Source organism: Camelus ferus, chromosome 16 (assembly GCF_009834535.1).
Source record: "Camelus ferus isolate YT-003-E chromosome 16, BCGSAC_Cfer_1.0, whole genome shotgun sequence".
Classification (NCBI taxonomy): domain Eukaryota; kingdom Metazoa; phylum Chordata; class Mammalia; order Artiodactyla; family Camelidae; genus Camelus; species Camelus ferus.
This window is the reverse complement of record NC_045711.1, coordinates 35,778,530-35,792,572: the sequence shown is the minus strand read 5'-3', so window position 1 is coordinate 35,792,572 and position 14,043 is coordinate 35,778,530. Positions and strand designations below refer to the sequence as shown.

The 14,043-nt window shown below is 42.4% G+C and overlaps 1 protein-coding gene across 1 annotated transcript; it reads right to left on the bottom strand.

The window, feature by feature from the left end:
- Positions 1–143: 143 nt before the first annotated feature.
- On the bottom strand, positions 144–7,190 carry PSME3 (proteasome activator subunit 3). Its single transcript, XM_006175167.3, has 12 exons — positions 6,699–7,190; positions 5,960–5,992; positions 5,774–5,836; positions 5,474–5,578; positions 4,548–4,596; positions 3,887–3,999; positions 3,583–3,651; positions 3,384–3,451; positions 3,231–3,285; positions 3,018–3,104; positions 2,279–2,385; positions 144–980 (listed from the first exon to the last, which is right to left on the bottom strand). The coding sequence occupies exons 1-11, from the start codon at positions 6,738–6,740 to the stop codon at positions 2,305–2,307; spliced, it is 765 nt and encodes a 254-aa protein (XP_006175229.1). The 5' UTR covers positions 6,741–7,190; the 3' UTR covers positions 144–980; positions 2,279–2,304.
- Between the last annotated feature and the right edge of the window lie 6,853 nt (positions 7,191–14,043).

The following is a 14,043-nucleotide window of genomic DNA, read 5'->3' as shown; positions in this document are numbered from 1 at the left end:
CCTGACACAGGGTAGGCATTCAAAACTTGTCAGCTACTGGTACTGAGCTCTGAAACAGAATAAAGCAGATGTTCCTCCATTGTTCAAGATCCTAAATCTCTTTTTTGCAGAGACCACGGATACCAGAAGGCTACTTGGCAAGGTGGAAGTTAAGGAACCTTTATTTCAGAGGGAGCTAGGGTCCTAGACATCCCTCCAAGTCATTTGAAAACCAAAACCAGAAGTCCCTGGCATCTCCTCAAGAAACTTAAGACATTACTCAGAGGGGAATATTAGTATAAGGTAAAGAATGGGGCAGGGTGTGCCTTAAATCAGATGATTCCCCACATGGAACAAGAGCAGCCTCTACTGGCAGTTCATGGGTAGCACAGGGGAAGGAAGGAAGGAGCTGGGATCTTTAAGAATAGAAGGCAGCTTAGGTTTGGAAAGAGCTTTCACATAACTCAGACTGAACACAAATGAAAGACCCACTCTTGTCTCTTGGTAGGAAGAAGCCTCAGTCTTCCCATCATTCCAGAGAAAAGAGACAGCTTAACTGGTATAAAGACACCCAGTAGGGTGGCAGGAGGTCTACGTGGAGGTGAGTGTCCCAATGTGCACACAAGAGTACGGGTACGTCCCTGGCCACCACAGCATCGCATCAGGGTCTGCAGCTTTAGAAAGAGGTCAAAGTACCTGTATTTTTAATAATTTCTTGACATGGCAAAGAATTTTACATTATGATCCAAGGGTGATAGGGTGAGGAGGAGGGGCAGTGGAACAATCCAACAAACAAAAAGGGAAACTGAGAAACACATGGTGGAAGGAGGGAAGGGTTTTAGTTGGAAGGGGTCTGGAGGGTGGGTAGGGGCACTGCCCAACTAATATGCACTTGGCTTGTTACTGAGCACTATTCACGGCAAGACAGCATCCTAACTCCTTCTCTGCAGCACACCACCGGGAGTAAAAATGATGCGTCCAGATGGAAATATGATTGGGGACTGGAAGATAGAGACAGGGGAAGAATAGAAGTCAGAAGTAATACACTGAGAGAGTCACTGGCAAGCTGACCACAGATACCGACTCTCCAGTAGTGTGTGGTAGAATAAAAAAGTGGGGATTGATGAAGGTTAACCAAAACGCTGTAACAAGTGACATCTCTGGAAGATTTGAGAGATAGGAGGCAACTCTTCTATGGTTTTGACTTGCCCAGAAGATTTCCACACACACACGACATGATGTGTACACACACATACACACACAAGTGACCGCTTTCCCTGGAAGCACAATACTATAAACAACAAACAAGAGACATTTCTCCGAAAGAGAAAGCCCACTGGGAGCAGCGGCATCTGGTCCTCACAGCTGCAGACACCCCTAACCCAATTTACATCTGGCCTGGGAGGAGGCAACCAAGAGTCAGAGGACCAGCCTTTGCAATAACGCCCAAAAGGACCCAAGTCACAGAGGAAGGAGGCTTCCCCAGTCCCTGTGCTTCTCATCTCTCAGCTCTCCTCCAACTCCCCAGTCTCGGGCACCAAGAGGCTACCATATTAGGAGACAATAGGCTCTGGTGGATTGAGGACAAGGACAACTATCACCTTCTGAATGGGGGTGTGTGTGTGTGTGTGTGTGTGTGTGTGTGTGTATGTGTGTGTGTGTGTGTGTGTGTGTGTGTGTTAGACACATATATGTGTATGTGAAAATGCATTATAAAAACTTCTGAAGGAGCTAGAGACTTGGCCAAAGGTCTAAGGTGTTTCTTGTCATTATCAGGGTCAAGGTGGAACGTATGTAGATGGGGAACCCTAAGCGACCACCAGGGCAACTGTGGCAGGAAGGATCCAATGTCCCACAGTGCAAGAGACACTAAACTTTCATGAAGAAGAGAGGAGCTGGTCCCCCCCAACCCCGCTCCAGTTCCTACAAAACATCTAGTACTTTCCCTCCAGTTCCCTCAGCTTCTAACCAACTAATCACCAAAAGGAAGAAAACACAAAGCCCAAGACACAGGAGGGAGGCGGGAGAGAAAACACAAGTATTCTTGTGCCAACATCCTGCACACACAAACCTGGAGTTTTCCAGAAATTAGGGCAGGTGGGGCGTGGGGTGTTAGGGGAGGAAATAGAGGAGTTCCTGAGGCCTGAAAAAAGAGGTAAACACGTCACAGAACTACATGAGAGTTTCATTAGACTCTAACTAAAAACAGAGAGAGGTGTGATTACTATTTCCAGCCAGTTTCCCCATCACGATAGTCATGTAACAAACCAAGGCAATGTCGGTCTTGAGCCAGACTCACAGAGTCCCCTGGCCCTGGCCCTGGCCTCAGTACAGTGTCTCTGCGTTGCTGCTCCGGGGCCGTTTGATCTTCTCAATATTTTTCAGGATCATGTCATGTAGAGTGACCTAGGAGAAGAAGGATCAGAGAATCACACATCTGTTCTACCCCTACCTTGCTAGGGAAATGAGACATCCCCATGAATCCCCAAGCAATTATCCACATAACCCTGATCTCATTCACCTGAACTTGAATTAAGGGTGGCTGCCTTCCTGCCTCTTATACCCCAAATCTGAGTGCACCTGGGTATCTTCCAGACCCAAGTGTCTAATAATTAACATTTATTAAGCACTTAACATTAAAAAATTGCACTGGGTCCCCTCATATGTTATCTCACTCATTTTTAAAAACCAATCTTTGTGCTACTCTTAAGTTCCATTTTAGAGATGAAGAAACTGAAGTTTGAGATTAAACTTGCCCAAAGCCACATTACAGGTAGAGTTGGTTCTAAACCTAAGTCTGACACCCACACCTTCACCCCTATACTGTACTGCACTCCCTCCCATCCAGGTAGAAAGAAAGGAGATACCCGCCTAGGTACCTTCAATGATCTCATAGTTCTCAACACTCAGTTGATGGGCAGAATTTGTTCCGCTCATTTTACCACCACACTCTGTCTCGACCCACAGAGTGGCAAGAAAATGATTACCAGAACTAAGAGAAGCCAGAGTAACTGCAGGCAGGGACCAAGGTTACTTACATATTGATTCCTTAGCTCTGATATGATGAGCCGAAGGCTGATATATTCTTTCTCATCAATCTCTGTCACTGTGCGGCGATAGTCCTCCTGAGAGGAGGGGCAGAGAAAAGACTCGTCCCCGTGTTCTGACTGTCCCCACACAGCTCTTCCCAGGAACAGTCACTCCTCCCTGCCCTACCACTTCCACCCTCAGGCCACAAAACCCTTACTTACCACATGGGGATATTTAGCTATTTTAGAAACCAATTTGGCTCTTGTAATATAATATCTGGAAGGAGAGAGAAGAGGAGGAAGCTGCAGGGGACCCCTGGCAGTGCTTACCACCTCACCAGCCCCCAATTCCTGAGCCAGGCCCAACAGTCCTACCTAGAAATCTGGTCCAGATAAGATGCAGCTTCACTCTCAACAGTTCTTAGTTCTGCAACTGTCTCCTCCTGAAAAAAACAAGTAAGTCAAAAGTCACTTTCACGTTATTGCACAGCAGACCAAAGAGAAAGGGAAAATAGAACATGGGAGATGAGATTATCTCCCAAACCTTCCACAGTTTCTAATGCAGGCACATTACCTGAATGGACACCCCAAAGTTGTTCCCATCTTCTATCCTAGGAATCAGGAGCTGTACCCACATTTTGACCTGGAGGATGAGGGGACCAATATATATATATATATGAGGACCATGGCCTTTTCTGCTGAAGCCACGAAGTATACAATTCATGCTGCTAGGGCCAGATGCCACGGGTACAGGAGCCAAAATACTTAGCCTGCCAACTTCCACATCCACTCCATGCCTCCAGCCCCACATCTGTCATTCTTTGTAGTTCAAGCAGGCTATCTGGAGTCAACCCATAGGTCACTAGTCCCTGCCTTACCGTATTGCATTTCTCGATCAGCAGTCGGATCTCAGGCTTCACTTTCTCAATAATGTCCACCAGCTGCTGGTTGCTTTTCAGCATCCCATTGGGCATCACGAACACCTTAGTTCCTTGTGGGGACGTGAAGAAGGTCAAATGATTTCGGGGTGGGGGGCAGGTAGCAGAATATAGCACTCCCCACCTCTCTTCCTCAGACCTATGAGTTGCTGTGACCTCTGCCTTTTATCTATCATAACCCTACCTATAAATCACTAACAATCAAAAAGGGAGAATATATAGATTAACATTTGAGTGTCTGAAGTATCCCAAAAGTCTGTCTGAAGAATAAGGAAATTAAAATATGATCTACAGAGGTAATGTACCAACTATTTTTGAATAGTAAAAAATGACATGAAACTGGGGCTTCTGTGAAAAATCTGATGTGTAGCCAATGCCAACCACCCTCCCTTGGCAGTCCACACAAGTTAAACCCTCCGTTAATTGGAAAATTAGGTTTAGAGTGCTAAATAATGACCATGACTGGAGGACTTGGGAATGCTAACTCTGGGAAATAAAATTAGATCCTGCTTCCTGGCAAGGAGAACACAAGATCCATACTGTGTCTCAGGGCTGCAAGTCAGGAAAGGTCAGGGTGGGGGATAGTGGGGATAGCTCTTACCTTGGAAGGCCTCTTCGCATTCATCCAACCTTCGCTTCTTGTAAGTGGGCTAAGGACGCAAATAGGAATTACCCTGCTCAGCATCGACATCCCCATCACAAGTTACCCTTCAAGCAAGTCTAATCCGTTCTTCGACCCCATATGTTGTCTTATTAACTTATGCACTATTTCTTAAGCACATACAAGGCTTTAACAAAAGGTTCTTGCCACAAAGCAACTTACACTCTAGTTGGGAAGACCAACCTTTCAAGAAATATAACACATTAAACAATTAGAGGCAGTGGAGGATATTATAAACAATAGGAAAAATGAACCATTCAATGCAGAGTGAGGATAATTAAGGGACTATATTCAAATCTGCTGGTTTAGCAAAGAAACAGAATATTCAATCAATAAACATGTGTTCAGCACCTGCTCTTTACTAGGAACAATGCTAGGTGCTGGAGATAACAAGGAAAAGACAAGACAGTTTCTGCTTTCCAGAAATGCAAGTTCTATCAATGAAACAAAAGTATAATCAATGTTATAACAGAATGTGGACATATAACTGATGAAGACTGAGTGCTAAAGATACACAAAGATAGGCACTGGAGTTATACAACAAGAACTGTTCATCCCGTAACAAGACTCAAGACATTGAAACAGGTGAGAAAAGCCTTGCTTAGAGCCATGTGGACAGACCAGATAACCTGAGGGAACCTGTATCAGTTCTATTTTAAACTCATTCTAACAGAGTAGTATTAACATATTCACCTCATTCTATAAATGAAAATCAGGGTCTAAAGGGAGTGTACCGGAGTCCTAATGTCTATAAGAACCCTCATTCTCAGATCCAAATCCCACTGTTCCCTCTGTAACTGTTCAAACTGACCAAGAAATAGAGGACCTATTGCTTCAAAACACAAAGATAAATAGAGGACACTTACACCGTCCAGTCCATCATGGCTATTGGTGAGAAGAATGGGGTCAGGGACTGGGAGATTCATGTCTGAGTGGATCTGAGTTAGGTCATGGATGTTTAGGATTGGTTCCTGTAAGAGAGACGCCCACCCCAAAAACATTAGTCTTTTCAAGAGGAACAAAGAAGTATTTCATTTGAAGGGCAAGAAATGAAAGTGCTTCACATTACAAAACAAAATACAATCAACACGTGATTTGTCCCATTTGACAGAAAGATCAGGGCCAAAAAAATTGGGGAATTTGAGGAAAAGAAAAGGGTCTCTCACCTTCAAAAAACTATCAAGTTCTAACAATTTCTTTGGGAAAAAATTTGCCACCAAGTCTTCTGCCTAAAGATGAGGGTAAATACAGCTGAATTAGTAATTGTGGGAAAGTCTGTCTCTACAGGTATTTCTTCTCTGGGGAACTCCCAAGTATTAACCAACGCTCATTTTTATGTTTATTTCACTCACCTCACTTGTGATCCGCTCCCTGAAAGAATCAACCTAAAATTAACAAAGAAAACAATTCAGTAAGTGCAAGTCAGTACCTGGCAACAGAAGTAAGGGCAAGATGGGGAACCCCAAATCCAGCTGTCTTTCCCTTACTTTGTAATTGTAATGAGAAGCAGAGAGGCCCCCAGACTGCAAATACTTAATTTTTTTTAGGATCCATTTCTCCATCTCAGGAGAGGGAGGCAAGCGGGGCTTGAGGGCAGCACCCGCCTGTCTTCCTTTCCTCCCTCCCTCCCTCCCTGTGTCTGAAGCTGTCTGAATTTGAGCATAGACAAAAGACAGGTAGATGTGGGGGCGGGGAGTGCGTGAGCTCATAAACGTTGTCAACCTCCATCCAAACCTGGCCTAAGATACGAGGCAGGCCCTACGCTAAGGGCAGGGGCAGTAGCAGCGTCCGGAGGCTGGGACGTTGCTGGGCTGGGGGACTTCCAGCTGTTGCTGGTCTAAAGCACTGAGTCCACCACGTGTCCGCAGAAGTCTCCCCTGGGCTCTCCACCATCAGACGCGGTACAGAAGGCCACCCCCATGTCATCCTCTCCCCCGATGCCGTCTCCGGGAGTTGGGGGCTGGGATGAGCTGAACGGAAGCTCAAGGCTGGTGTACCCAGGGAGACAAAGACGCCACGGGGAGTCGGCAACCGATCAGAGAGCTCGGGAATAGAAGCGAGGGGTAAGGAAGGCCGGACCGGTGCTGCTACCTTGAGCTTCACTTCCTGATCCACCTTCAGCAACGAGGCCATGGCCGGGCCGGGCCGTGTCCGTTCCGCTGGAGACCGGAGGCGCTGTGGGCTCCGGGAAGGGGGTCAGAAGGACGGGAGGAATCTCGGTTGCTCTCGGGACGCGGCTGCCCTCGCTGGCTCACTCGCTGCTCGCTCGCTCCCTCCCTTCGTACCGCCCGTCCGACCGCCCGCTACCTGCTGCCTGCTGCCTGCTTGCTCTCTCTCGCTCGCCCTCCCGGCTTTCGCCGCTCACGCCGGAAGTTACGTCACAGCCAATCGCCGGGACTCCGGCGAGGATGAGCGCGTACCCTGCGCAGGCGCGTTGAGGGCTGCGGTTCGGCTTTTGACGCTCGGTGTCTGGCTCTTAACTCCCGGCTCCTGTGCCAGATAAGGCTTAAGTGAGAGGGAGAGCGGCGGAGGTTAGTTTGGTGGGATGTGAGCCTCCAAGGGACTGTTTGCTTCTCTGTTATACCGGCACTCGCCTTCACCGAAGGGACGTTCGGAGCCGCTGCCCCTTCGAGCGGGGACCTGGCTAACGACGCCGTCGCGCCCCAGTGACGTCGGCCTGAAGAAGCCGGCGGTCCCAGCGCTGGGTTCCGGGCGCCTACTCTGTGATTCCTGCTGCCTCCACTCCTTGAGCGAAGCCAAATAGAAGTCCTATTGTACCAGGCTTCCCCACCTTTCTCTGCCACTTAGCCGCTTATTCTCATACACTTCGAGATCTCAGAGATCAACTGCCTGATAGGATGGGCAAATTGATGCCTGAGTCGGGTAGTGCTTGTCCGAGGCCACACAGTGAGTGTTTCCAGTAAATCCAAGACCAGAACTCAAGACTCCTGACTTACAGGACAATGCTGTATCCATTGGCAGAGGCTGCATCTCTTAACTCACTCATTCTGTCTGTCTCTTAACATTTGTAATTTCACTCAATAAAATGGACCAAGCTCTGGGACAGTGTCCCAGAGGCTAGAAATATAATGAGTCATTTCGTAAGTTAAAATCTGGTATCCACGTTAAAAAGTGAAATTAGTTTTAATCATTTAACGCAATTTATCCAAATATCATTTCTTCATGTAATTAATATAAAAAATATTAATGAGCTCTTGTACATTATTTTCTCACACCAAGTCTTCGAAATCCATTATGAATTTTGCACTTACTTGCGCATCTCAATTCAGAGGAGCCATATTTGCAGTACTTAGTAACCATATGTGGCTAGTGGCTCCTGTTTTGAACAGCACAGTTCTGGGAAGTTAAAAGTAAACACGACTCAAGTTCTCTGGTCTCATGGGACTTACTACTGGAGAAAGAGACTAGAAAGTAAATTGACAACATAATTGCAAAGATTGACAAATGTTAGGGAAAAAACGACCTAGAGAATACCAGAGGTCTGTCTATTTTAGATAAAACGGCCAAGAAAGGCCTCTCAGATGAAGTGACAATTATGCTAAAATCTAAAGGGTGTAAAGGGGTTACCTTGGGAAGAGTGAGAAGAGCCTTCAAAGGTATGGGTGCAGCACGGGCAAATGCCTTGGGGAAGGAAAGAGGCTTTGAAAGACTAGTTAGTGAGCTGAGGGTGGGGGCATGGTGGGAGTGGGGTGGGGAAGCTTGTTAGGAAATAATTTGAATTAAGTGCAAAGGCAGGTCATCTGACTTACATTTTATCCTGGGCACATCTCTGTGTTAAGAACAAGGGAGATGGTGGGAATACTACAGTTAAATGAAGTGTGGCTGACTATGGCTGTTAGAATCAGGGAAACCTGGCTTTAGATCCCACCTCAGCTCTTTACTAACTGGGATATCTTAGGAAAATTACTAAAATGCTGAGTCTCAATTCTCTCATCTGTAAAATGGAATTTTAATTATTATTAATAAATAGTATGTAATTTTGTATGGTTCTTATGAATACTGAAAATCACATATAGGTAAAAGAACTAGCACAGTGCCTGGACACAAGGCAGGCACTAGATAAACAGTAGTCATGATCAGATAAGCTACCTATTAGCACATATCATGAGGAGGTTACTCCTTAAACCATATAATTAGTTTATATTGTTAACCTCCCACTTTCAAAGTCCTTTTCCACTTATTAAAGGCCACATACAACATAGCCTGTACTACCCATCTTCCTTATTAACATCTAACAGTTTTCCCCCATTTACCTCAGCTTTCTGTTAACATTTATCCCTAGTAACTTTTGAACTCTGATCTGGAACTTAAGTTCAGAAATGCTTTCCCATATTAACTGTATCCTATCTTAAGTGTGTCATTTCCCTGCATTTCTTTCAGAATTAATAGCTTCAACTTGAAAATGTAGTATGTTTGTGCTTGTTGTTGAAATACGGCTTTGTGCTCAAATAATTTAGTTTCGTCTTCTTCAAGTAAGTTGTAAGAAGACATACACACTCCTTTTTTTATTTCCCTTCCTCCTCCCTTATTCAAATGTATTCTGTGATGTCCACTCATTTGTTTATTCAGGGAACAACTGCTGAGGGCACCACTATATTTAACAATCTCTATGCATTCCTGGGTACTTATGAATCAAACGTGATCACTGATGACTGGTCTCACTTTAAATTCAAGTTCACAAGACTCAAATGGATGCACAACACTGCCTGTGATCCTACTACATGCTCCTGACAAGGCTCCTCTCCCACACTCCAAACGACTGTCATATGTTCTCATCTTCCTAAACCTCCAATATCCCTCCCCTCCAGCCCCCAACTTATTGTCTTGGCTCATTCTTGATTGGGAAAATAGAAGAAAATGACAACTTCATTTGCCAACCTGTAAAGACTCTACCTTTTCTCTTTCATTGAAGGAAACACTCCTGTTCCCATCAAAAACCAACTCTTCCTTGTGTGTGTTGGATCCCATTCCCTTTCATTTTCTCAAGGTCTGTGCTCCAGTGATTCTTCATTCTTTTTTCTATATTACATTTACTCTTCTTTTTTTTTTTTAACATTTTTTATCGAGTTATAGTCATTTTAAAATGTGTCAAATTCCAGTGTAGAGCACAATTTTTCAGTTATACATGAACATACATATATTGATTGTCACATTTTTTCCCTGTGAGCCACCACAAGATCTTGCATATATTTCCCTGTGCTATACAGTATAATCTTGTTTATCTATTCTACATATGCCTGTCAGTATCTACAAATTTTGAATACATTTACCCTTCTTTGCTGAATGATTTCCAAACATAACAAATATCTTCCATCTTGAGAAAAACCCTCTCTTGAACTCAGGTTCCTCTCTGAATATCTCTCAGTTTCTGTGCTCTTCATGGCAAGAATTCTTGAACAATATTATTGTCTCTTAACCTACTTCCTCATCTCCCATTTACTCCAATTCACTCCAAAATGGCTTTCTCACCCTACATCCTGACTAGATACTTCTTATTAGGTTACTTATGATTTCCATGTTGATGACACCGGTAGTCACCTCTCTTCATCTTACTCGAACCTCTAAGTGGTACTCAACACGTTAGCCATTCCCCATTTTAAAACACAGAGGGCAAGCTGTTCTTCCAGTTTTCCTCCAGCCTCTATGGTGACTTCATTTCCCCTGCTAGCTCCTTCTCCCTAAGAAGTATTACCCATATTCATGACTTTAAATACCATATGTATGCTGATGGCCCTAAATTTTAATCTCCAGTCCTGACAGCTTCACTGAGCACCAACTGTGTATTTGACATCTCTACTTAGATAGCTAATTGGCATCTCAAACTTAATGGGAGCAAACCAAAGCTTTTGATTCTCCCGCACACTTGTTACTTTACTGCTCTTCCCCGTCTCAGTAACTGACACAACTGTCTACCTAGCTGTTCAAACCAAACACCTAACCATCAACCCTGAGTCCAGTCTTTCTCTCATCTCCCACATCCAATCCATCAGTAGGTCCTGTCAGCTTTATCTGTATAATGAACTCCGTATTTGTATTTTTTTCTCCGTCTCCTCACTTGTTCTCCTAGTCAAAGCCATTGTAATCCTTTGCCAGGACTCTTACAATTGACTCGTACTTGGTCTCCATTTTCACTCTTGCCACCCTCCCCTACATCTATTTTCTACTCAGCACCCAAAATTACCTTCTAATATGGCAACCATAGTTATGGCAGTATCTACTAAAGCTGAATAAATATATATGTCTCAGAAATCCCATCTCTAGGAACATACCTAACAGAAACACATAAATATATTCACCAAAACACATAAACAAGAACGTTCATAGTACTAGCCACAATAGCCCCAACTGGAAATTACCCAAAAGTCTCTCAACAGTAGGATACATTACTAAATTTATTCACCCAAAAGAATACTGCACATTATTGAGAACGGATGAACAAGATGGATGAATCTCACAAACATAATACTGAGTAAAAGAAATCAGACACAAAAGAGTACATACTAGGGGAGGACAGCTCAGTGGTAGAGTATGCGCTTAGCATGCACGAGGTCCTGGGTTCAGCCCCCAGTATCTCCATTTAAAAATTTAAATAAACCTAATTACCCCCCAAAACAAAAACAAAATTTAAATTTAAAAAGCAAAAAAAAAAAAGGAAACAACAACAAAAAGTATATACTGTATGAGTCCATTTACATGAAATTCAAAAACAGTCGAACTAATCTGTAGTGTTAGAAGATACTGTTTACCCTTGAGATGAGTAGCAACTGGATGGTGGCAAGAGGGAGGGGAGTTGAGTGCTGGTTATGCCGGTGTGTTCATTTGTGAAAATTCATTGAGCTGGACACTCATGATTTATGTCCTTTTCTCTATGTATTTTATACTTCAGTAAACAGTTTTTTTAAAAAACCAGCAAGATCATGTCTCTTGTCTGCTTAACACACTTGACGGTTTCGTAGTTGACAGAAGCCCACCTGAATCCCCTAGTTGAAGGAACTCCACCCACCCTTGCCCCCTCTTATTCTCTATCACATCATCCTCCTTTTATTTTCCCTAGCATACCTACTATTTTGTTTTGCTGCTATAACAAAGTACCACAAACTGGGTGACTTATAACAAGGGTAATGAATTGTCTCATAACTCGGGAGAGGACAAGTCTGAAATCAAAAGTGTTGTCAGGATGTTGTTCAAATATTTGTTGAATTGATGACCTATGGTATGCTGCTGCTGACCACGCACAATCTCTCAGGCACTACAGATACTGACCGTCACACATTCTCCAAGCAGCAGTAGAGCACAAAAAGAGTTTATTATGTGCCAGACGTTACTCCTTGTGCTTCCTATTATTAGCTCATTTAATCATCACACTACCCTCTGTGATGTATACTATTATTCTCATTTTATAAATAAGAAAACAAGGTACAGAGCGGTTAAATAACTTGCTCAAAGTCAGAGTTGGTGAATGACAAAGATAGGTTTTGAACCCAGGCAGTCTAGACTTCCAAACCCAAAGTTGTCATCTCTGTTAAGTCCTACCTCTCTAGAAGCCCTTTACATCTCTACGCCTTTCTGAGATGGCGTTAATGGCAGCCACACAGGAAGAAATTTAGGACTATGAACCTGCTACAACAGGGCTAGGTGAGAATTCTTTGGGGATGATTCCACTCATCTCCTCTAGAGGGGGGTCTCAAGCTGAAAGATCCAAGAGGAATAAGGGTTGTAAAGTCTACCTCTAATTAGCAATACCAGGAGAAAATCAATCCAGTCCCTCATAATATATCTGATACTAATTATAGGAGGATCATACACATTTAAAATACTAATAGAAAGTCACTTCTAGAACTGGAAACAATTTTCTGAGCAATTTAAGTCATCAAGAAAAAGCAGATTTGACTTCATAAACATTTAAAACATCTGCACATCTGGAAAACTCCTTAGTTAAATAGACCATTCATGCAAATTAATGAAAAATATTAAGAAAAATATTAAGAATCTAGTAGATAAATGAGCAAAAGAACAAACAAACTTCACAAAAGAGGAACTACAAGTCAATATTTACAAGTAACAAATGATGTCAACTAAAAATAACAAGGAAGTGCCATTTTTTTGCCCTCATTCTTCAACTATATTATACCTAATACTGGCCAAGGCGTCGTGAAACAGGCTCTCTCATACATTACTGGAGGCTGAATATAATTATGCACAACAGCTTTGGAAAATAATTGCTAATGTTAATCAAGAGACATGAAATAGCCAAACTCTTTTAATTCAGTAATCCCAATTATGAAGCTCTACCATTAGGAAACAGTCAGCTCTTCATTGAAACATTATTGTAATCACCAAAACAGGAAGCAATGGAAATTTCCAGCAACAAAGAAACACAGTAAGGTAGAGCACTTGATGCAATGTAATGCAGTCATGAGAATGACAAGCACAAAAACTGTAACAACAGGGGAAATATTTATTATGTAATGTAAAATTTTAAAACCAAGATACAAAAATTATATGTAGATTACAAATATGAATACTACCTTGTTAAAATACATAGGGAAAAAACATTGTAATGGAAAACAATAAAAATTATAGTGTGATGAGACTACGGGTAATTTTCATGACACTGTTGCCCTAACTTCCTGTATTGTTATATTATCTTTCTGTAAAAGTTTAATTTTGTTGTAAATGAATTATAGGCTTATCGTAAAAAAAAAACCTAACAACACAAACTTTTATGACACAAAAGTCTCTGTCCCATGGTCCAGTGAAAGACATAGCTCACTGCATCTCATATCACATAACACATAATATATACTACATGTTATTTTTTGTACAAATGGAATCATATGTTTACTGCCTATAACTTTTCTCATTTCAATTGTCAAGCATCTCTTGCCTCAATTCACACAAAACCTCCCAACTGGTCTCCCTGCTTCTATCTTTTCCCTTCTTCAGATCGTTCTCCAAAGTAGCCAAACGAACCATGTAAAAAGCAACTTATTTCATTCTTTTTTTTCCCTTGCTTTATTCTTTTTAATGGTTGTGTAGTAATCTCCTGAATGAATAATAAGGTAATTTATTTAAACAATCCCTATTATTGAAGGAATTTAGCCATGAACATTCTTGTACATGTATATCTGATAACTTGCAATTTTAGGAAAATTCCTAGAAAGAGACTTTATGAATCAAAGAATCGAACATTTAAAATTTTGATAGACATTACCAAACTGACTTCCCAAAAGATTATACTAATTTACACACAGTTACCCAAATGCTCCTCAATCAATACTGGATGTTATCAACTGGTTTGGCCTTTACCAAACTCAAAAATGAGAAATGCTGCCTCGCTTAAGTTTGATTTCCATTAATTACAAGTGAAATGAAATACTTTTTAATTTTTTAATCAATTTTTTTTGTGTGAGGT